Source organism: Rhododendron vialii, chromosome 13a (genome assembly GCF_030253575.1).
Source record: "Rhododendron vialii isolate Sample 1 chromosome 13a, ASM3025357v1".
NCBI classification, from domain to species: domain Eukaryota; kingdom Viridiplantae; phylum Streptophyta; class Magnoliopsida; order Ericales; family Ericaceae; genus Rhododendron; species Rhododendron vialii.
This window is the reverse complement of record NC_080569.1, coordinates 20,116,646-20,138,736: the sequence shown is the minus strand read 5'-3', so window position 1 is coordinate 20,138,736 and position 22,091 is coordinate 20,116,646. Positions and strand designations below refer to the sequence as shown.

Sequence of the window (22,091 nt, the reverse complement as noted above, 5' to 3'; positions counted from 1 at the left end):
ATTTAACCATATATGTAAGTAAAATATAGACAGACGTAATATGGAACATATATAGCATTATATCTTGTTACATTACTATTAAATAAATACAGAAGATCATATATAACCCTATATATTTCAGGACAAAACATCATATATAATTTTTCATATGACAGTAGATCGTATATAACGTTAAATCAGTAACTATATATACATATAACCATAAATCATTACCTGTACTGAGTTTTTTTGGGGAAATTCAAGGGAATTTTAGACATTCCAGGTTCCACTATGTTTTGCTTTCCCTTGTCTTTCTTGCCCTTGGCCTTGGTGTTCTTGCCCTTGACCCCTTTACTTGTCTGCCCTTTCTTCCCCTTTCCCTTTTCTGTTTTGCAAGGAATTCGCAACCTTGGCTTGTCCTTACCCTTTTGCATTTTCTGCATTGTATCCGCAAATCGTGTCATTCTCTTTGTCGGAGTTGCCAAAATTATAACTCCTTCATCCTCCTTATTTGGCCTTTTTCTCTTTCGCTCACTAACCGTATCAACTTCGGGCTTTTTGATATTGATTTTAATTGGCTTCACTTTCTTTGTCGGGGTCACCTTTTTCCTTGCGGTTGAGGTGCAAGTGTGGACGGTTGGCACGCATTTCTGGGGGGGTGTGGAAGACTTGGCGACCTCGGATTTTTGCTCACTGTCTTCAATGTTTGTCACAGCTGGTTCTACTGTCCGCTTTCTGGAGGTGTTCTTCTGCCTCATTTGTTCTGGAGGGGCAATGATTGCTAATCAGACATTTGTCGGGTATTGAACAGGTACCAACTCTTTACTTGTTGTTTTCCGAACTATGCACATATAAGAAAAAAGTTAAACATATGGAAACATATAGCTTTATATGTTAAAAAAATGGGTTCAAGTATTCGTATATTATTATTTATGTTTCATGATATCAGCTGTTAAACAAAAACCTAAAATGATGGCATGATATATGTACAAATAAAACAAATAAATCTATGAAATCTATTCATGAAAACTAATAAAACTAATTATTTTACGTAATTGAATTGGTCCACGCAGTGGCCTAACAGACCTCAATATATAACCATAAATATTCACAGAACAAAATGGCAACCAGATCATCCCCTAAACATTATATGTTATCTTATTTGGGATTTTCTAAGAACGCATAATCAGATATAACCATTCGCATTTTCATATCACCATATAACCATATTAAAGCAGACCACAAGGAACCATCCATTATATAACCATAAATGTTCACAGAACAAATTTGCAACCAGATGAACGTATAATCATATATAACCATTCGCATTCGCAAATCACCATATTACCATATTAAAAAAGCAGACCACACAGAACCATCTATTCACACACAATTTACATTCACAACCTATAACCAGTGTTCTAAAAGGCGGGATTAATCGCCGATTAACCGGCGATTAATCGGAATTTTGCCATCTCCGGTGAGATTAATGGCTCGGCGGTTGGATTTGGCGGTCGGGAGGTTAATCGGCTTTAGTCGGCAATTAATCAGTGATTAATCGGAAGCCGATTAATCAGCTAATTAATCGGTTAAAAAGCGATTAATAGGGGTAAAATCAGTATTTTTCGAAAATGAAGGGGGGTAACTGTTATTTTTTGAAAACCAGTTTAAAGGGGCTCGAATACAAATTTAGTTTAGGGCTTAATTTGTTACCTAGGCTGCAGACGATCGATCGATCGAGAGTGAAGTCGCCGCCGGCTGCCATCCTCGCCGCCGCCGCCGGCTGCCATCCTCGCCGCCGTCGCCGTCTGCCATCGTCGCCGCCTCCGTCTGCTGTAATTTTTCTCTCTCTCTCTCTCTCTCTCTCTCTCTCTCTCTCGATCCCTCTCTCTCTCTCGTATGATCTCTCTCTCACAGTTTCTCTCTCTCTCTCGACCCTCCCCCTCTCTTATGATCTCCAGTGGATTTTTTACTATTGGCAAGTTTTTGTTCTGAAAGTCCTGGGTATATGCCACGTCTGGACACTGTGGAGTGTGGACAGTGGCCAAAATGTAGTTTTTTTTTTTTTTTTAAATCTTAAAACAAATTAACAAAGTGTAGTATTTTTTGGTGTTATCAGTTAACACAAAGTGTAAAAGACTAAAATCTCAACTTATAATCAGGTTAACACTTAACAGTTTCTTGACTTTTTTCTCTGTTTTTTTTTTTTGGTGCACAGTAATACTATAGAGTATAGACTGATATCAATTATCAAATGTCAATGAATCCCACTCATATTTCATCTTCACAGGCTTCTAATTCTGCGCCGCTATTGAAAAGAAATTCGGTTGATGTTGGATGGGATTATGGAGTTATTGTGGATCCTAGGAATAATGACCGCCTACAATGCCTTTTGTGTGGGAATCAGTATACTGGAGGGGTTAGCTCAAATTAGGGGAGATGTTGCCTCATGCACTAAGGCAAGCAAGGAAGACATATTAAAGTGTAAGAAGGCAATTGATGATAATGCAGCTAAGAAGAAAGTAGCCATGGAAATTAGGGAGGAAGTGAATATAGTAGGTGATGAATCCGAAGGTGATGAGATTGAAAATGTGGCAGTGGGATCAAAGAAGAGGCCCTATGTTCTTGGTCCCATAGATAGATATACAGATATCAATCCCGATTCTTCTGACACGAGTGGATTTAAGAAGATGAGACAACCAAACATAAATGATAGCTTTTGGAAGGAGAAGAGTCATAAAGTGAGTCAATACTTGGCTCGATGGGTGTACGAAGCCGGCATTCCATTTCATGCCATAGACAATGATAGCTTCAAACGTTTTGTTGAAGCTGTTGGTCTATTTGGCCCGGGATACCAACCTCCAAGCCAATACCAACTAAGGGAACCATTGTTGAAGGAGGAGGTGGAGAGAACCAAAACATTACTCAAAAAGCAAGAAGAAGAGTGGGCTTTGACAGGTTGCTCTATCATGACCGATGCTTGGACCGACCGAAAAAGGAGAAGCATTATGAACTTGTGCGTTAATTATAAGCAAGGGACTTGTTTTCTTTCTTCAAAGGAAGATTCGGAGGTGTCACACACGGGGGTGTATATCTTTGACTATGTTGACAAGTTCATTGAAGATATAGGAGCACAAAATGTAGTTCAAGTAGTGACGGACAATGCATCCAACAATATGGCCGCGGCGGATTTGCTAAAGATCAAGAGGCCTAACATATTTTGGACCTCATGTGACACCCACACAATTAACCTCATGCTTGAAGGAATTGGTAAGCAATCCAAGTTTAAAGCAACTATTGATAAGGCCAAAGCGTTCACTATATTTGTTTATGCTCATCATAATACATTGGCGATGATGAGAAAATATACGAAGAAGAGAGACATAGTGAGGCCGGGTGTTACTCGATTTGCTACATCATTCTTGACTTTACAAAGTTTGATGAAAAAGAAACAAGAATTGCGAGCGATGTTTAGTAGCAATGCATGGGGTGAGAGTAAATGGGCCAAGAGCCCAAAGGGAAAAACAGCATATGCTACTGTGATGAGTCAGGCATTTTGGAATGGCGTAACCTTATGCTTGAAAGTGTTTGGTCCGTTGGTGATAGTTCTTCGACTTGTTGATGGGGATCGTAAGCCCTCAATGGGCTTTGTGTATGGAGAGCTCACAAAAGCAAAAGAAGAGATCAAAGCGGCATACAAGCAAGTTGAGACTAACTACCGGCCAATACTAGATGTCATTGATGGGAAAGCTAAGGGTCGGCTAGATAGTGCATTGCATTTGACAGCTTACTTTTTGAATCCTTTTTACTTCTTCAACAATTCTACCATTCAAGATGATCCTATCATTATGGATGGGGTTCTTACTTGTGTTGAAGCTTTCTTTCCCGATGATGTCAATGTTCAAGATGAAGTCATCAATCGAGAGTTGTTGAAGTACAAGAACAAAGAAGGTGGATTTGGAAGACCATTAGCCGCAATGGGATGTGCGACGAACAATGACTCTTATGATCCGGGTAAATAAGTAGTTACTAGTTACTTTCCTTCTTAGTATTATTCTTTTTGCTAAGTTACTTAGTACTATTTTTTTGTGTGCTTTCTCTCATGACTAGTTGGATGGTGGTCTAACTATATCATACACCCAATTTGAAAAGAATGGCCACTCGAATTCTCTCTTTGACTTCAAGTTCATCGGGGTGTGAGAGAAATTGGAGCACTTTTGAGGGGGTAAGTACATACACGCACTCTCTCTCTCTCTTTCTTTGTATATATATGCATAAGAAATTATATTAACTTAAGATTTTTTTTTGTATAGATACATACAAAGAAAAGGAATAGACTAGATGCGACAAGGTTGAACAATTTAGTCTATGTCCAATTCAATGCCAAACTTCTCAACAATAAAAGAAATGGGAAGGATGTATTACGTACTAAAGAATCAACAAATGCACAAGGATGGCTAGTTGAAGGTGGTGACGAGGAAGTTGACCCGGTTTCGGGACTTACATGGGAGGTAATTGGGGAAGCTACGGGAGCGGATGAAGTCCTTCAACCTAGAAGGACTACTAGAAATATTGAAGTATGAGAACTATATGAGGAAGATTTTGTGTCGGAGGATGATACCAAAGAGGAGGTAGATGAGGATTTTGAGTGTGAGTTCGATGGAGAAGAAGTTATGCATGGATATGGAGAAGAAGAGGATGAGTAATTGACTAATAATTTCGTACTTGATTTCATTTGGTTTGAACGTTGAAGTTTGTAATTGACTAGTAATTTTCCGTACTTGTTTTCATTTGGTTTGAACGTTGAAGTTTGTAATTGACTAGTAATTTTCCGTACTTGATTTTATTTGGTTTGAACTATGAATATTGAACTTCTATGTCTCTATATTTGAAATGTAGAGAAGTGTTAACATTGAGTATCCGATAGCCAAAGAGAACTAAGAAATTTTTTGGGAGAGAAGATATATCACATCAACTAGAAAAACTGTGATTATTAATGTCAGGGACTCTAGGGAGGTTGTAGAATATTTATAAATAAATAAAAAAAAAAACCCCGACTAATTGCTAAAAGGCGATTAATGGCCAATTAATTGGTCTCGAAGCTTGAAGGTGGTCGGCCGCCCGCCTAGCGCCGAGCGCTTTTTAGAACATTGCCTATAACAAAATTCGTATATAACCAACATTGATATAACCATATATACTAGCAGTCAAATCCCTAACTTAATTCAACCATACCCTAACGGATCAAAGATTGATATAACCATATATACTCGCAATCGACACCATATCTTAACTTAACCAATACCTAACCAATCAGAGTTTGATATAACCATATATACTCGCAATCAAAACCCTAACTTAACTTAGCCAAACCATTCATATAACCATATATAATCGCATGAGTTCCCTGTACGATGTGACTGCAATGGAGAGAAACGAAAAGAAACATACCTAGTGTATCTATTGCAACATAGGATTTGACGGCAATGGAAAAACGAAAGGGAACAACTGCGACGAGCGCGACGGCGTTCGACTGAAACGAAGGGGAACAACAGCAACTAGCACGACGGAGACGAACGCGACTGATGGTGAATGAGCTCGACCGTTGGTGGACGACAAAGATCGACTAACGACGATGACGAAGAACGCCGACGACGAATGGTAGGCGATCGAGTGTTTGAGGTGGAGGAGCAAACCGTCTAGGGTTTTTCCCTCTCAGTCTCGTTCGTTTTGAACAGAGGCCCAGGGGAATAAAAGACCCACTTTTGGTTCCAAATTTTTTAAAAACAGGGGTATATTATGGTTATTATATCCTTACTAATAGGTTAGTGGACTTAGGGGGTTTTGGAATTTAGAAGTGGACTTAGAGGATTTGGAAAGTGCTATAGTGGACCTATGAAAAATTCTTCCAAAAATATACCCCTCCTATAACAACTCAACAACGGTGTAGAAAAACTGCTCAAAATCTCAACCAAGGAAATAGTATCAAAGACAACTTTGTTTTTAAAAATTCCAAGGCTTTTACATAGCTAATTTGTACTATCAACCGAGGAAGTAAGAGAGCATAGCGAAAAACAGAGGAAGAACAAACGTGGAGTTCATAGACGCAGCGCTTGACCTCTGAGCCCTTCCTCCTCCTTATCCGCCAACAAATCCACCACCTCTATCAGATCCACTGCCTGAGTCACCACCACCGCCAAATCCACGACCACTACCAAATCCACGACCACTGCTAGATCCACCAAATCGGCCACCGCCGCCAAATCCTTCGCCTTTGGCCACCGCAGAAGTTGCCATTACAAAAACCACTACAACGAACACAAGAACAACTTTGCTTACTGCTGACAAGGACAATTTCATCTCCATAATAATTTCCCTCAAGCGACTGCCCTCTAGTATAGCTTTAGTATTTATAGGCTAAAACTAATTAATTAATAAATATGTATTTCAAACTGTATTTATAATTGCTTGGCCCACAAAGATTTCAAGTCTCCATGGAGATAGTTACCGGCAGTCCAATCCTCGTTAAGATTCCATCCCCAACAAGAAAGGGGGACTCCGGCGGTCACTGGACTCATCGAATAAGATTCTCATTCATGATACCAAACAATCTCACAGAGTCCAGTCCTAAATGGATTCTACCTCCGAAAATGCCTATATATTTATAATTCCCTCGCCTTCGGGGGCAAGCATCTCCAATACCACCCTTCACTAGAGCTTTACACATATACTTCTCTCCGCAACCACAAATATACTAACTTACCACGCCGGTGTTAAGTTCTTATTTGCAGGTACACACGCGGGATCTACCACACCGAAAACCAACTCATCACTCTCATTCAATGTACTACTCCTTTTTAGTTTCTGCTACCTAGCAGTATTCCATGTTATGCATTGAGAACATATTCTACGTATAAAGGGATGATTTAAAAATAGATCCCATAAATCATAAAAAGAATATTTAAAGATTCTTTTTTTTTTCCTCTTTCAAGTTTGAAACTACCCTAGTTTAAAAAAAAAAAAATAGACAGGGAATTTCTGTAAACAGCTCAAAGTGTATCGACTTTAAAATTATCCTTTAAAAAAATAAAACTTTTGCCATGGAAATCTTCTTGATATAAAAATCTCTTAAAATACTTCAAAATTGATTTCGAATTTAATTCTCCTTTCAAGGGTTCTTTTATTCATGTGGTATAAGCCTCTGGACGTGGTGGTCTTTCACAAGTATTCAAATGTAGAGCACAGCCACCATTTCTTAATTCTTATACTCCATTCCGTTGGACCATTTACCTAACCATATAAACGCGCTACATACACTATACAATTATACTACTATCCGTCACTTTTTAAGTGTCCTGCTTCGTAACTTCAACTTATTAAAAAAATATTATTACACATTTCACATCAACTTTTTCCTCCACTTTTCCTACTTGCCTATCATCATTACACTTTTACTCACTAACTTTTCAAAATGAAATCTATTTTTAGGGACAAAATAGACAATGCAACAATTTTTATCCCCTCCCCCCCAACTTTACAAAATGGCATTTATTAAGGGACAACCCAAAATAGAATACTGGACTCTAAATAAGGGACAGAGGGAGTACATTTTATGTGGAGCCCACTTCGGGTTCCACAAAAATTCATAACAGATACCGATCAGTATTATTTCTGGATTCGTAGGGGCGAAACTACTTGCGTAGTTTCGAATTACTGAAATTGCGTGCGCAGCTTCTTTTTTAACAGAACATACTACTAGCTTGGCGCTTGAATTGTGATTCCCGACTCCAGCACAAGAACAACTTTGTCTGTTTTACGTGCTTGTGACAAGGGTAATTTCGTCCCCATAATCTTTTACCACATTGAAAACTTCATTCGAATAAAACCGCAGATGAGAATTTTCACTAGGAAGAAATTTAAAAGCAAAAGACCGACTCAATTAAAAAAGTGCGCAAACTGACCCAAACATCCAATTATTAAAAGAAAAAAAGAGAGACCGACTCAAAAAAATAGCACTCCAATAATTTTCAAGCCCCTGCAAACTTTTAGGATTTAAACAACAATAACTACAATAGTAATGGCAATGGAGTTTTGTGGCTTTTGGCAATCCAATTTATGTCTTTTTGGCAAGCGGAACCCTACGTTGGCTTACAGATACAGATATGTCGAGAATCATCCAATATGCATGAATCTCTCATTATTTTGTGAAGTCCATGTATATCAAACAGCTCTTAAAACACCTATATCTGGATCTATACATATAAATCTAGGCAAACTTTATTATGGTAATTACCAATTTATGTGTTGCCACAGCAATATGTTACACAATTTATTGTTTTCTTTTTGTGTTAATAGAGTTTCACATGCACAAGATCAAGAGCGGATTGAATCCTGGCATAGGTGAGTCACGTGACTCCCTTCATGTGTTAACAAATAGTATATGTTATCATCTTCAACGAAGTGATTCGTAGTTCAGCGGTAAGGAATTAGAGCATTAGGCATGATGAGGTTATCAGATCGAATCTTGTTTTCTCAATTTAATGGAATTGGATTGGATTATTTTCCTAATTCAATGGGATTTGGTAAATTTCAATATGATTGATTACTTCTTTTTTTATCATGGAATGTATTTGAAGAATCGATATTTTTAGGAATATAACATGATAAGTTGACCACATCTTTACATTTTTTCTTCATTCTTTGAGTTGGCAAACGGAACATGGCTAAATTACCATAAAAAAATATATAACATGACATCATCAAACCGTTACATGGTTAATTACTTATGATTACATCCTAAAATTCTCGGCGTATATAGACAAGAAGATTGGGATGTAAATTACTTATGATTACATCCTAAAATTCTGGGCGTATATAGACAAGAATTTTGGGATGTAAATTACTTATGTTTACATCCTAAAATTCTGGGCCTATATAGACAAGAATTTTGGAATGTAAACTACTTATGTTCACATCCTAAAATTCTCGGCCTATATAGACAAGAAATTTGGGATGTAAATTACTTAAGATTACATTCTAAAATTCTCGACCTATATAGACAAAAAATTTGGGATGTAAATTACTTAATGATTACATCCTAAAAAATTTCAGCCTATATAGACAAGAATTTTGAGGAATCGATATTTTTAAGAATATAACATGATAAGTTGACCACATCTTTACATTTTTTCTTCATTCTTCGAGTTGGCCAACGGAACATGGCTAAATTACCATAAAAAATATATATATTATGACATTCTCAAACCGTTACATGGTTAAATTACCATGACATTACATGGTTAATTACTTATGATTACATATCCTAAAATTCTCGGCCTATATAGACAATAATTTTGGGATGTAAATTACTTATAATTATATCCTAACATTCTCGGCCTATATAGACAAAAAATTTGGGATGTAAATTACTTAAGATTACATCCTAAAATTCTCGGCCTATATAGACAAGAAGATTGGGATGCAAATTACTTATAATAATTTACCAAGAAATCGAAAAGCTTGTATTACATATATGGTTTAAAATTAGTCCCATATATATGGTTTAAAATATATACATATATACAATTAACAACACTCAAAGGGCAATATGGGTATTAAAAGTATGAGAAGGACGAAATCATAAGTTGCTGAAAATGACAGGATGAATTCATAAGTGAAGAGGGCAATAAGGACGAATTTTTAGGTCTCCCTTAAAACTATCGCAACCAAGTCCACACAAATAATGGGATTTTATCACTTTCACAGAAAATAACTCACTCCCACCAAAATAGGCCATTCAGCTGTAGAGACTCGTAAATTATTATGTTTTCTAAAATTGTTTAAATATGTGGAAGATCATATTTTGATGTTGTAATGATGTTTGGAGATGTTGGTATCAAGTGGGGTTCGATCCGGTGTGCGTTGGTGAAATTTCAAATTTCTGTCCATCCAGTACCAGTACGGCCTTTTGCCCAGTACCGGTACCCAGTGTCCAGAACTTGGCCAAGTCGACATTTTGAAGGCTCCAGTACCGGTACTGGGAGTCATACCAGTACCCGCTGTGTTTTTCTGCAATTTTCAGCACGTTTTTTGGACCACTATAAATACCCCCCTTTACCATTTTTCACACCCAAACACCACAAACCAGACCTGAAAACACCCCCTCTCACCTACCCAACTCCAATCTCACCCAAAACTCATGATTTCAACCTCAAATCTTCAAGATCCAAGGGTTTACAACCTCAAAATCACTTGAATCTTGCATTTTAAGAACAAGGGGTGAGTTTTGTGTTCTTGCTCTCATCTTTGGGCTCCCATCCACGTTTTTCTCTCTCCTCTCAATTACTTGTTGATCTTTATTCATTTATCTTGTTTTTTGGTTGTATTCACTCTAAATCTTGTATCTAAGCTTGGGTGGAGCTCGTTTTTCGTGGTTTCAAGCTTGGGTCACTTAGGGTTTTGCTCAAAGCCTGTTGTGGTAGGGATTTCTTACTCTTGTTATACGTTTATATGATGTTTATGTACCTAGATCGTGCTTCATTTTGTGCTTGAGATTGGGTTTTGTGTTTCAGCCAAATCTGGAAGTTTGGCTCGATTTCTGGGTTCCAGCCCAACTTCGAACGGCTATAACTTCCTCATCCAATGTTCGTTTCATGCAAATTTTATATCGATTCAAAGGTCTTGAAGTCAGCTTTCATTTGCCGCACCTGAAAACTCTTAGTACACGGAAAGTTATGACCATTTGATTAGAGGTGTGTCGGTCTGTCAATGGCTGCTGGCTAATCCTAATATTGTTTCGTTCCGTGTTATGACTCCCTATGTAATTATAATGTATTTAAGTCACTCTTGAATGTGATTGCTTGTGTCCTAATGACTCGTTCGATCTTGTCTCTTGGCGCTCGTTTCATAAGATTCTCGTTTAGAACCTAGCGGGTGGTATGTCAATGAGTCAATGTGGGTTCGGTGCGTGACGAAGGAAATCGTGATAGACTTTCAGGAATAACGTGAACTTAAGGTATCTATCAATGCACAATGGGATGTGTTTATGAATTTGTAATGCATTGCATGATGATAAATGAAAGAAAAGTGAACTTGGAAAATATAGTCTTCTTGTATTTGGATTGATTAAACGTGTGTGTATGTTTGAGTTGATAATTTTAAATTGAGGATCCTACAACGCAATGTGTGGTAATGCGGAGACTCTAGATGGCCTACAACGCAAGGTGTGGTAATGCGGAACCCAGGTGGAGAGAATTCAATGTGACGCAAGGGGTGGTAACACAGTTGAATGTCTCGCATGATGAAGAGAATTTTGATTGACTTCAGAAGTCTATGTTGATGTTTGGAGTGTTTGTTGCTTGGGATTGTGGTTGTCAAAAAAGAGAATGGAAGGTTGGTTTTATCAAGGTTTTATTAAAGAAAGAAATTTGGATTTGAAAAGAGGATTTTTGATATTCTGGAGCGAATCAACGAATCTGATATTTGGGCACAAATTAACAGACTCCAGCATTCAAGCTCAAATCAACGGAGTTTGACCCGAAGTGGTCTTGAGTTTTCCGTAAAATTTGTTTTTTCGAAATCAAAAAAAAAGAAAGTTTTATGAAATGAGGTTCCATGGTGAATAGTATGAGTTGAGGAAGTTGATGTAGCGTTCATTTGAAAAGTTATTAGATGGTTGAACAGTTGTTGTAGTTTATTAGATCGATAGGAGTTTAAATGTTGCTTCTAGCTTAATGTATGACCTAGTTAGGAATAGCCTTAAGACGTATAGAATCTCGTAATCGTAGTCCTTCGGTTCAATGTGATGCCTCTTTGTATTTCTTGCCCGTTTATTCCAAATCAAATATTCTTGTTACATGTTTCATCGCATTTACATATAGCTTAAGTATAAAATTTCCTACTGGACTAGTGTAGCTCAACCCAATCCTTCTTTTTAGATTCAAATGCTGGATCATAGTTTGCATGCTTGCATGTTGAGATGCGAAGACATTTTTGGAAGCTAACTGTATTTAGTTACTCAAACATTATTTTTGTAATTGACTTCCTTTTGTTAAATATGGCTTTGTAACTAATTACTCTTAATTTTCCCTTTTGACTAAATGGTTTGTAACTAAAGAATTTATTCGCACTCTTACTTAAGCTTATTTGGAGCCGGTGTGCCTATGTTGTGAATTCTTAAACTTGGGGACTCGATTTGTAAACTGAACAGGTGGGAACTCTTTTGGGTAATATTTTGATATTCGAAGATCTTTTATTGAAATGGAATATTTATTTATGTTGAAAATCGAGGTCATGACACGGCTTTATCTCAACTGAAAATAATTAATTTAAATCAATAAACACTATCGGCCACATGTGATTATTTGGGACGGCCCAAATATGGCCCAAACAATTTGGTAACACTGCCACTTTTCTGTTTCTTGTTTTCTATTTGCTAAAAACAATTTCTACTTTTCCTTAAAAAAAAAAAAAGTGAAAGCAGAAAACATGTTTGTGTCAATCTATTTTCAAAAAAAAATAAATACGTAAACATGATTTTCAGCACCAAGCTTAACCGTAGTAATCTCCATCAAAAAACAATCCTATACGGTAGTTTTAAGTCAAGGACCCCTTAATGCTGAAGTCGGTTTTTGTTTTTGGAAAGAAGTGAAAGCTGACTTTTGGCACTTCCACTATTTTTAACAAATTTGCAAACCCTATTTCAATTTTTATAAATGAAATTGGGCAACCAAACATACTTTCAGTTCAAAATTTTGGAAATTCTGAACATGAAAACAAAAAGCAGGAAATAAAATGGCTACCAAACAAGACCTTAACATTTCAAAAGTGCAAGGGAAAAAAGAAAATGGATCTTGTTAGGAGAATGAAGGAGAGAGCTTGATTTTATTTTTGAAAACTATATTTCCCTGTATCAACGGAAGAAGCATATCCATTTAAATAAGCCATATGGTATCTACATATTAGAACCGAAAACAAATCAGGCCATACAACAATTACAGATTTCCATTCGAATACAGAGATACAGAAACACAGCAAAACCCTAAAACTAACAAAAAGAGACAAAGCTAATGTCTAGCGCCTAAGCAAGAGCCATCGCTTATTCAACACCGTAATCAATAAGAATTGGCTCAAGTGGAGCTAGTACCCAGACATCAGACACCTCAGGATGGTGGAGCTCCATATCAAAGATGCAAAAAACCCGATAAAAATCAGTAACTAGATCTGCAGAAACCAGACCGGAGCAAAACCCGTGGACAAAACCCGCCGGGACAGAAACTGGACCCACATCCAAATAGAAAATCGGCCTAAACATCCGGACAGAAACCAGCCTAAACATCCGGACAAAACAAAACAAAACAAAAAAAAAAACTAGATTAAAAAATAAAGAAAAAACAGAAAAGAAACCTCTGGTTTTGGAGATGTCGCTAGACACACTCCGCCACGTAAAATGGAGACTTATTCGCTGGAGGAAGCTAAGTCACGCTAGCTTCATCTCACCATCAGATCTAGCCCAAAACGAACCAGAGGGGAAGGGGGAGCGGAGGAGTGGTGGAGGTGACAGGAAAGGGGCGACAAAGGCAGTGAATAGTGGATTTGGTTGGGGATGGGTTTCGACAAGCAGAGCGGTAAAGGAGGGTGACCAGCGAGGAGAAGGGGTAGGGGGGGTTGTCGAGCAAGGGGGCTCCCACCCCCCATGGGAAAACCCTAACTGATGGAAGTTGGTAAGGAGGAGTTGAAAGAGGGGCAGCTATTTACCTGTATAAGTATTTTCGAACAATTTCTAACCTTCCTTATTTATATATATATATATATATATATATATATATATATATATATATATATTTCTAATTTTATTTGGATCTCAAAGTAGATACCAATTATGGGTGTTTAAGATTAAATGGTGGTGGACGTAGGGAAATTCAAATTTAAGATTGACATTATCTATCACATCTGTGTATATATACTTCTCGAAATTCTCCAAATTCATTATCGGCCTTCTCAAAAACACTACTACTACTATTACTACTGCTGCTGCTACTACTACTCCTACTACTACTACTACTACTACTACTCCTGCTACTACTATTGATGCTGCTGCTGCTCCTACTACTACTACTACTACTTGACATTATCTATCACATCTGTGTATATATACTCCTCGAAATTCTCCAAATTCATTATCCGGCCTTCTCAGAAACACTACTACTACTACTACTCCTGCTACTATTGTTACTACCTACTGTACTACTACTGCTACTACTGTTGCTGCTGTTCCTGCTGCTGCTACTACTGCTACTAATAATAATAATAATAATAATAATAATAATAATAATAATAATAGTCATAATCATAAACAGGTTTGTTTATTTTGTTGGTTCGATCTCCTCCCAATACAGCCATGAAGGGTCTTACGCTATATATGCAAGTTGGTCATATATTCCCCTCTTGAATAATAATGGAAATCTTTTCTCTGGATTCAAAATATGTTTGAAACAATATTGTTTTTATTGAATTAATATTTACGTTCTCATTTGTGAGTGTAATAACTAGCATTTTTATCAACTTAGGAGTATAATTACTAATAAGTGCGGATGATTATTTGCAGATATAGATTGTGAGGACGAAGAAAATTACTAATAATGTAGGCAATAAATATACGAGATGGAAGCAAAGAGGAAGAGTTGTGCCTTTTCCTCTGATCCTAAACCGTGCTCTCTTTTTTATAACTTAGGTGTCTGGATCAGTTTACTCATCTTGACTAATCTTGGAGCCCAATTTCACCGCCACTTGCGGGAACAGAGTCGGAGCAAAGCCCCATATGGACTGGCCCCAAATTAAGGAGTTGATATCACCTCAAAAACCACAAACAAATCAAAAGATTTTAATGTATGAAATATTATATCATTTATAACTCAAGCAGCAATAAAATTAGCGGCTACAGTTGCAACAATATTGATGGCATATTTACCCCAAAAAAATAATATTGATGGCATTAAACAAAACTAAAAAGTAGCAGTTATGAGGTTGACACTTACTAACCTTGTCAACATCTTAGAGCAATTTATATACTCTTGACCCTTGCTTTGCTGCTTCGCGAGCCGCAATTCATATACTCTTTGTGAGAAGTTCTAATGATAACAACAACTGGTACTTTTAAAACAATTGACTAGCATCTCTTTATGATAATTTGAAATTATCAACGAAGAGAGTCGAGACACCAACAACAAAAAAGGTACACAAGAGACATGAAATTCAACACCAACATATTTAGCATGGATAACGTTGCTGGTTTTATCACTCATAAGTGGAGTACAATGCAAAGATTGTTGAGCTTAAACTTACCATGTTAAAAGCATTGCTAACAATCATTTCTAGATTTCAGAAAGTGGAGAATTAAAATCTGTAGCACTGCCAAATAACAAAACAAAGAGACACACACACATGTGTGTGTGTGTGTGAGAGAGAGAGAGAGAGAGAGAGAGAGAGAGGGGGGAAGAGAGAGAGAGAGAGATTCATAAATTAAAGTAGAGAGGATGGATAAGGACCAACAAAGTAAATAATTTCAAGTGTAATGTCGTCAAAAAGAGCACATCAATGTACAAATGAGGAGATATAATATAGCATGCACATGACACTAAAACAAGCTTTCTAACCTGCAAGTTTACACCCAGAAGCAGGCCTTTGACAGTGAAGCAAAAGATAATTCTCTGGCTGGGCAAGCAATGTACGTAGTTCCCTACTTTCAAACCATTTCCTTCCCAATTTCAAAATCAAATGAGATAAATATACATGTCAATTTCAAATGCCATCTTTACCACTTTCAAGAAAGGGAAAAAAAAAAATCTGAAGTCTACTCTACAACTGCCAATAAAAAAAAGAAGCGACTTGTAAAAATCTTTTACTTGCGACAATCATTAACCTAAATTTACCAACAGTCGACGGGAAAATAACACACACACAAAAAAAAAAAGCAGCTTAAAATAGGCCATTGAAAACTTGCAGGTTTGAAGCAAGCCCTATACCTGGGTTTTCTTCCTTTTATTTTCGTTGGCTTGCCTCACCCATTCTCTCCACCATTTTTCTCGTTAAATAAGAAAGACAACAAATGAGCCTCAGGTAGAACCACACCACCAAATATAGAGCTAAACCACCGTAAGAGATTAACAAAAGAGAAGCAACTCAATTATGATGGGCAAAGGGAAAGATACAGGTTTGAAATGAAGACAAAAGAATAAGAAAAATAGAGAAGTGCAGCCTCCACAAAATACAAATAGTGCACACATAGAAAGGACCCTCAAAATGCTAGCTTTCTGTAAATGGATTCCTTCATAAGCATTTCCGTGGAAAAGTAGATTCCACAACAAACATTAACACCGATAATGAGTAATGAAGAAAAACGAAGTATGATCAGTCGATCACAATAAAATCGTTTTCACATTCTAGAAAGCCTATGTGATTCATCAAACATCTGGTCAATAAAGCCATCAATGTGACCCTTGAAAGATAGCGAAAAGTACCTTGTTGGAAATGGAACAGAGCTCCCAACTGGCAGTGTTGATCCCATGTTTCCCATCTGTCTCAAAGGCAAAAATAAAATTTGTATTCGAACTCCATACAAACAATAAAAATGAAGACTTTCATATATTCTACTTGCTGCATGTATTTCAGTAGCTCATTATTTCCAACAGCAGGTGTCATCATTCTAGGAAACTAGAAACCAACGTTTGGCCAGTTCGGGGTAGGCAAGGTTGTACCATTTGCCCCTGGTAGTTGTGCATTTCTAGCAAAATTTGGCAAAACACCACTTGATTTAGCTGCAGCAACGATAAGAAGGGACTACTGTTGTTGCAATAGCAAATGGGGACACCATATTGGACTGCAAAGCAAACAAGGTATATGATTAGATTCACCGACTTCAAAAGTAGTTGTTTTGCAGGCATTAAAGTAATCCACAATATTTTATTACACAGCAAATTCCCAAGAAAATCTGACCAAAAATTTATGAGCTAGAAGCCCCAATATATAAGCCTGGGATGGCCGTGGACTATCCTTAAGATTAGGCCAACAAGTCCATTTTAAGTTGAACCCAACACATTTTTACCAATTAAGTAAGCCAATTTGGGTGAAATTAACTTTAGAACTTATTAAACTAGAAGAACACATAATGACGAATGAATGCTAACCTAACAAGAACGTTAAAGGGCTCCATAAAATGTCAAACTCTAGGAATTTTCCAAATCGCAATAACCACAAGAAAGCATGAAAAGATCTTCATAGCCATCACTAATTTTATCTCATTATATTTGTTGAAAATACCAAGGGCTACATACACCATAATAGTGAAAAGCGTGTGCATTGGGAAAATATAATACATCATATAGTCATTAAGAACAATACAGCAAATTGCCACAAAGAAATTTAGCCGCCACATCATCTGCATCAAAAGGACAACAAAGGTTTAAAGAGCATCCTAAATTTTTTCAACATCAACAAACGAACAGCCAAATTACACGTCGAAGAATAATATGAGCAAAATGAAGGATTTCACCAAAGCAAACCTTGCAAGGCTAAAATCCTTCCGGATATAGTAATAGAGAGAGTTTCCAAATTAGTCATCGAGACATAAGATGCCACAAGGTTTCAAGAGTTACCAGAGTTGCAAGAGTTCAGTTACCAAAGTTAACAGTGTAGTCGGACAGAACAGAGGCACATATGAGAGTCACCGGAGAGTACAGAAATCCGGTGAGGCTGTAATAGGGTCGTTGGAGGTCCGGCGAGGGTTGGCAGAGTTCGATGAAGGTCAGAAAAGTTTGGCAAAGGTCTGGCGAGGCTGTAAAGGTCTTGTCAAAGGTTGCTGACTGCAGATTAAGGTCCGGCGGGGCTGACAAGTCTCCGGCGTGAGGTGGCGACGGTCGTTGGTGGTCAGTGGTGACTGTTGGATGCTGTAACAGATCAGAAGTGGACAGGGTAGGTCGGAAGTGAACTGGTCTTGCTCTTCTAACATCATCAAGAGGGGACTGATCGATTTAGAGAGAGGGGGGGGGAGAGAAAAAGAGAAGACCGACTAAGATAGAAGTGGTTACAAAGGGTCCGACGATGGGAGTCGAACCCACTCTTCTAACGTCGTCTAATGATGGTCGATTGCTATGTTATAGAATAGGGGACTGATATCGATTCAGAGAGAGAGAGAGTGGGGGGGGGGGGGGGGGGGGGGGGAGAAAGAGGAGAGCGACTAAGATAGAGGTGGTTACAAATGGTCCGACGATGGGAGTCGAACCCGCTCTGATATCATGTGACAAAGCAAAGAAAGAAGAGAATAAGAACTTGTGTATTACTGAATGAGTTGATACAATGTTCAGCACTAATGCTAGGTACAAATAGAGAAGACATAAACCTAGAAAAGATACAAAAAAAGATAGCCCAATCTATGCCTTAAATAGAGAGATACACTAGGATGTGATTATGATATGATACACAAAGATACATTGAGGTACACACAAGATCCATTCCATTCACAATACACACTTTGGAGGTGATATTTAACGGTTGTGGAACGAGATCTAACACTCTCCAACACATGCGACCCCCAGACTCACATGTGGAGAGGTAAACAAAAGATCCAACACATAGTGATCACAAATGAAATAAAGTGCTCTTAAGGCACAAACAAAATTGCTAACAAAACACAGAGTCTTGCACAAATTCCTCCAAGAACCAAGCTATGATACCAAACCATAAGTTCATGGATCCCAACTAGTCCTTTATGCATAACAACCAAGCCTTTGCTAATTACTTGATTTATCTTTTACTTAAAAGGTTGTAGATTCCATAGCAGGTAGATAGTTATGAACAACTCATGAAAGGCTTATCATCCCTGCAGTCCAATGACACCAGTAAAAGGTAATGTAATTCAAATTAAACCAGCTATACCAAGATGAAGAAGAACACAAAACAAAAAAATGGAAAAAAAAAAAACACAAGTACCAAAAGTAAACTAGTACCTTCGGTCATCTTGAGTTATATCAGCTCGATCATAGTCAATTCAGGAGGTTTATGTCAAATGTCATTGCCATTGTATAATCCAATGTAATGCGGTAGCCAATCTCAAATGGGACCAAACCAAAATTATAGAAACCATTCAAGCACATAATATGTGCTCTATGGACAACTTTGAAAACCTGTATATGTTTACTATGAACTAATTTTGAAAAACAAAGAGATACATACACATGTCTATGTGTGTGTGTGTGTGAGAGAGAGAGAGATACACATCTGTAGGAAAATCAAAGAATAAAACCTTGAAAAACAAATACGGTTCCAAAAAACGTATCGTCCGAGCAAATCACAAAACCTCATCAAGGGAAATCCATAAATTAAAGTACAAAGGATAGATAAGGACCAACAAAGTAAACACTTTCAAGTGTAATATTGTCAAAGAGAGCACATCAACATACAAATGAGGAGTTATAATATAGCATGCACATGACACTTAAGCTTTCTTAACCTGCAAGTTTACGCCCAGAAGCAAGCCTTTGACAGTGAAGTAAAAGATAATTCTCCGGCTAGGCAAGCAATGTACGTAGTACTTTCAAACCATTTCCATTCCAATTTCAAAATCATATGATATAAATATACATGCCAATTTCAAATATCATATCTACAACTTTCAAGAAAGGGAAAAAAGCTAAATTTTAGTCTTTCAACCAAAAAAAAAAAAAGATGCGACTTGTAAAAATCTAACAGCGACAACCATTAACGTAAGTTTACCAACAAGTCAACGGGAAAAAAAAAAAAGCATTTTAAAAATAGGGCATTGAAAACTTACAGGTTTGAATCAAGCCCTATACCTAGATTTCTTCCTTTTACTTTCATTGGCTTGCCTCACCCATTCTCTCCACCATTTTTCTCGTTAAATAAGAAAGACAAAAATGAGCATCAATTAGAACCACACCACAAAATATAGAGCTGAACCACCATCAGAGATTAGCAAAAGAGAAGCAACTCAATTATGATGGGCAAAGGGAAAGACACAGGTTTGAAGTGAAGACAAAAGAACAAGGAAAACAGAGAAGTGCCGCCTCTACAAAATACAAATAGTGTGCACATAGAAAGGACCTTCGAAAAGCTAGCTTTCTGTCAATGGATTCCTTCAGCATGCTATGACAGTTCGTCGTAGCAGCATCTCAGGATTTCGAGAAAAAAAAAAAAAACCTTGCATCAATGAAGAGAAATTATATCGTTTTCCAGTCTGTAAAACACAAGAAGATGAGATGGGGAATGCTAATGGTGTTTTATTTGTTCCGGCAGGTGCCACGCCATTAGCAGAAGCATTTTGCCCCATATTAATCCTGCAAAGGAAAAAAGGGAAAGGATAAACTCGAATATTCCATGCAAATGCACAGGATATCTGCAATACATAGACTGTGGAAAGGTGTCGGGAAAGGGTATATCATGTATATCTCTATGTCGGATTTATGTAGTTTTAATATCAAGGATACGAGGACATCACAAAATACTTCTTTTCCTTGAGATATTTCTTTGACTTTGTGAGGTAAAATGTGAATTACTATATAAGATGTGAAGACAAGTATTGCCCCTAGCTTGTGGAATTTTAGAAGCATTTTCGTGGAAAAGTAGATTCAACAACAAACATTAACACTGGTAATGAGTTATGAATGAAAAACGAAGCATGATCAATCGATCACAATAAAATAATTTTCACATTCTAGAAAGCATATGTGATTCATCAAACATCTAGTTAATAAAGTCATCAATGGGACCCTTGAAAGACAGTAGAAAGTACCTTGCTGATGGAAATGGAACAGAGGTCCCAACTGGCAATGTTGATCCTATGTTTCCCATCTGTCTCAAAGGCAGAAATAAAATAAGTATTCGGACTCCATACAAACAATAAAAATTAAGACTTTCATATATTCTACCTGCTGCATGTATTTCAGTAGCTCATTATTTCCAGCAGTGTCATCATTCCAGGAAACTGGAAACCAACGTTTGGCCAGTTTGGGGTGGGCAAGGTTGTACCATTTGCCCCTGGTGGTTGTGCATTTCCAGCAAATGGTGACACCATATTGGACTGCAAAGCAAACAAGGTAGTATATGATTAGATACACCGACTTCGAAAGCAGTAGTTTAGCACGCAGTAAAGTAATCCACAAATGCTGTCGTTGGTCTACCATTTGTTCGTAACATAGAATTTACATATCAACCATAAACCACAAACTTTACTTCATATATTGCACTGAGAAATTTACCTTATCAAAAAGGCTCATAATATTAGTTTTAGCATCTTTTTTAGGCTTTTCCGACACCGCAGAAACTTCAGAAAGGGAGTCTTGAAACAGAGATCTTCAATACCAGAAGAAGAATGCGTCTTCTTAGCATCTGGTTCTGTAGAGCCAGTTTTATTAGCTGTTGATCCTTCAGCAGCCGCTCCAAAGGGTCAAGAGCCAGGATTAACAATCAATGTAAGGTCATGGCGGAAGTAAAAACAATCTTATTCAAAATGAGACAAACAGCGACTTACATTGGAAACCTGCCCACGCATTATCATCAGCAGAGGGAGCCTCTGAGCTATTTACACTAGGATCATTCATTGAAAGCATGTTGAAGAGATCAATAGCAAAATCAACTTTCGGGGCAAAGACAGTTGGACTACATTCTACCGCCTGCTTTGTTGATTCAGAAGGCGCCACTATTGATTCTGACTTCTTCTCAGTGATCTGTTGAGCCTTTGGCGATGGAGTAACCTACATGCAAGCCAATTAGGCAAGGCTCACCAATTCAAAACTACAAGGAACACAAACAATGAAAGATCGTATTCAACATACTGGTTCAAGTCCTTTAGGGGGTACAGGAATACTAATCCTCGTAGTAGCCGGAATGCTGTGCCTTGTACGATGTTCTTGAAAGTTTTTTTTCCTTTCCTCAGATGAATTTTAAGAATTGCTACCATGGTCATGTCCGCTCCTATCCCCAGGTATCTGCCGCTACACAGAAGCCTTGTCTTCCAAAACTCTAGCACTAGCAGGTGACTTTGTGGTGTTGTCTTTAGGAACCCAACCTTTATCTTCATACCTTAATTAAAACATTATACT

At 37.5% G+C, this 22,091-nt stretch overlaps 1 protein-coding gene across 1 annotated transcript; it reads left to right on the top strand.

Annotated features, from left to right (window-relative positions):
- Positions 1–2,351: 2,351 nt before the first annotated feature.
- Positions 2,352–5,096, top strand: LOC131313962 (uncharacterized). Its single transcript, XM_058342460.1, has one exon. It carries the CDS (start codon positions 2,352–2,354, stop codon positions 3,999–4,001), a length of 1,650 nt encoding a protein of 549 aa, XP_058198443.1. The 3' UTR covers positions 4,002–5,096.
- The last annotated feature ends 16,995 nt before the right edge of the window (positions 5,097–22,091 follow it).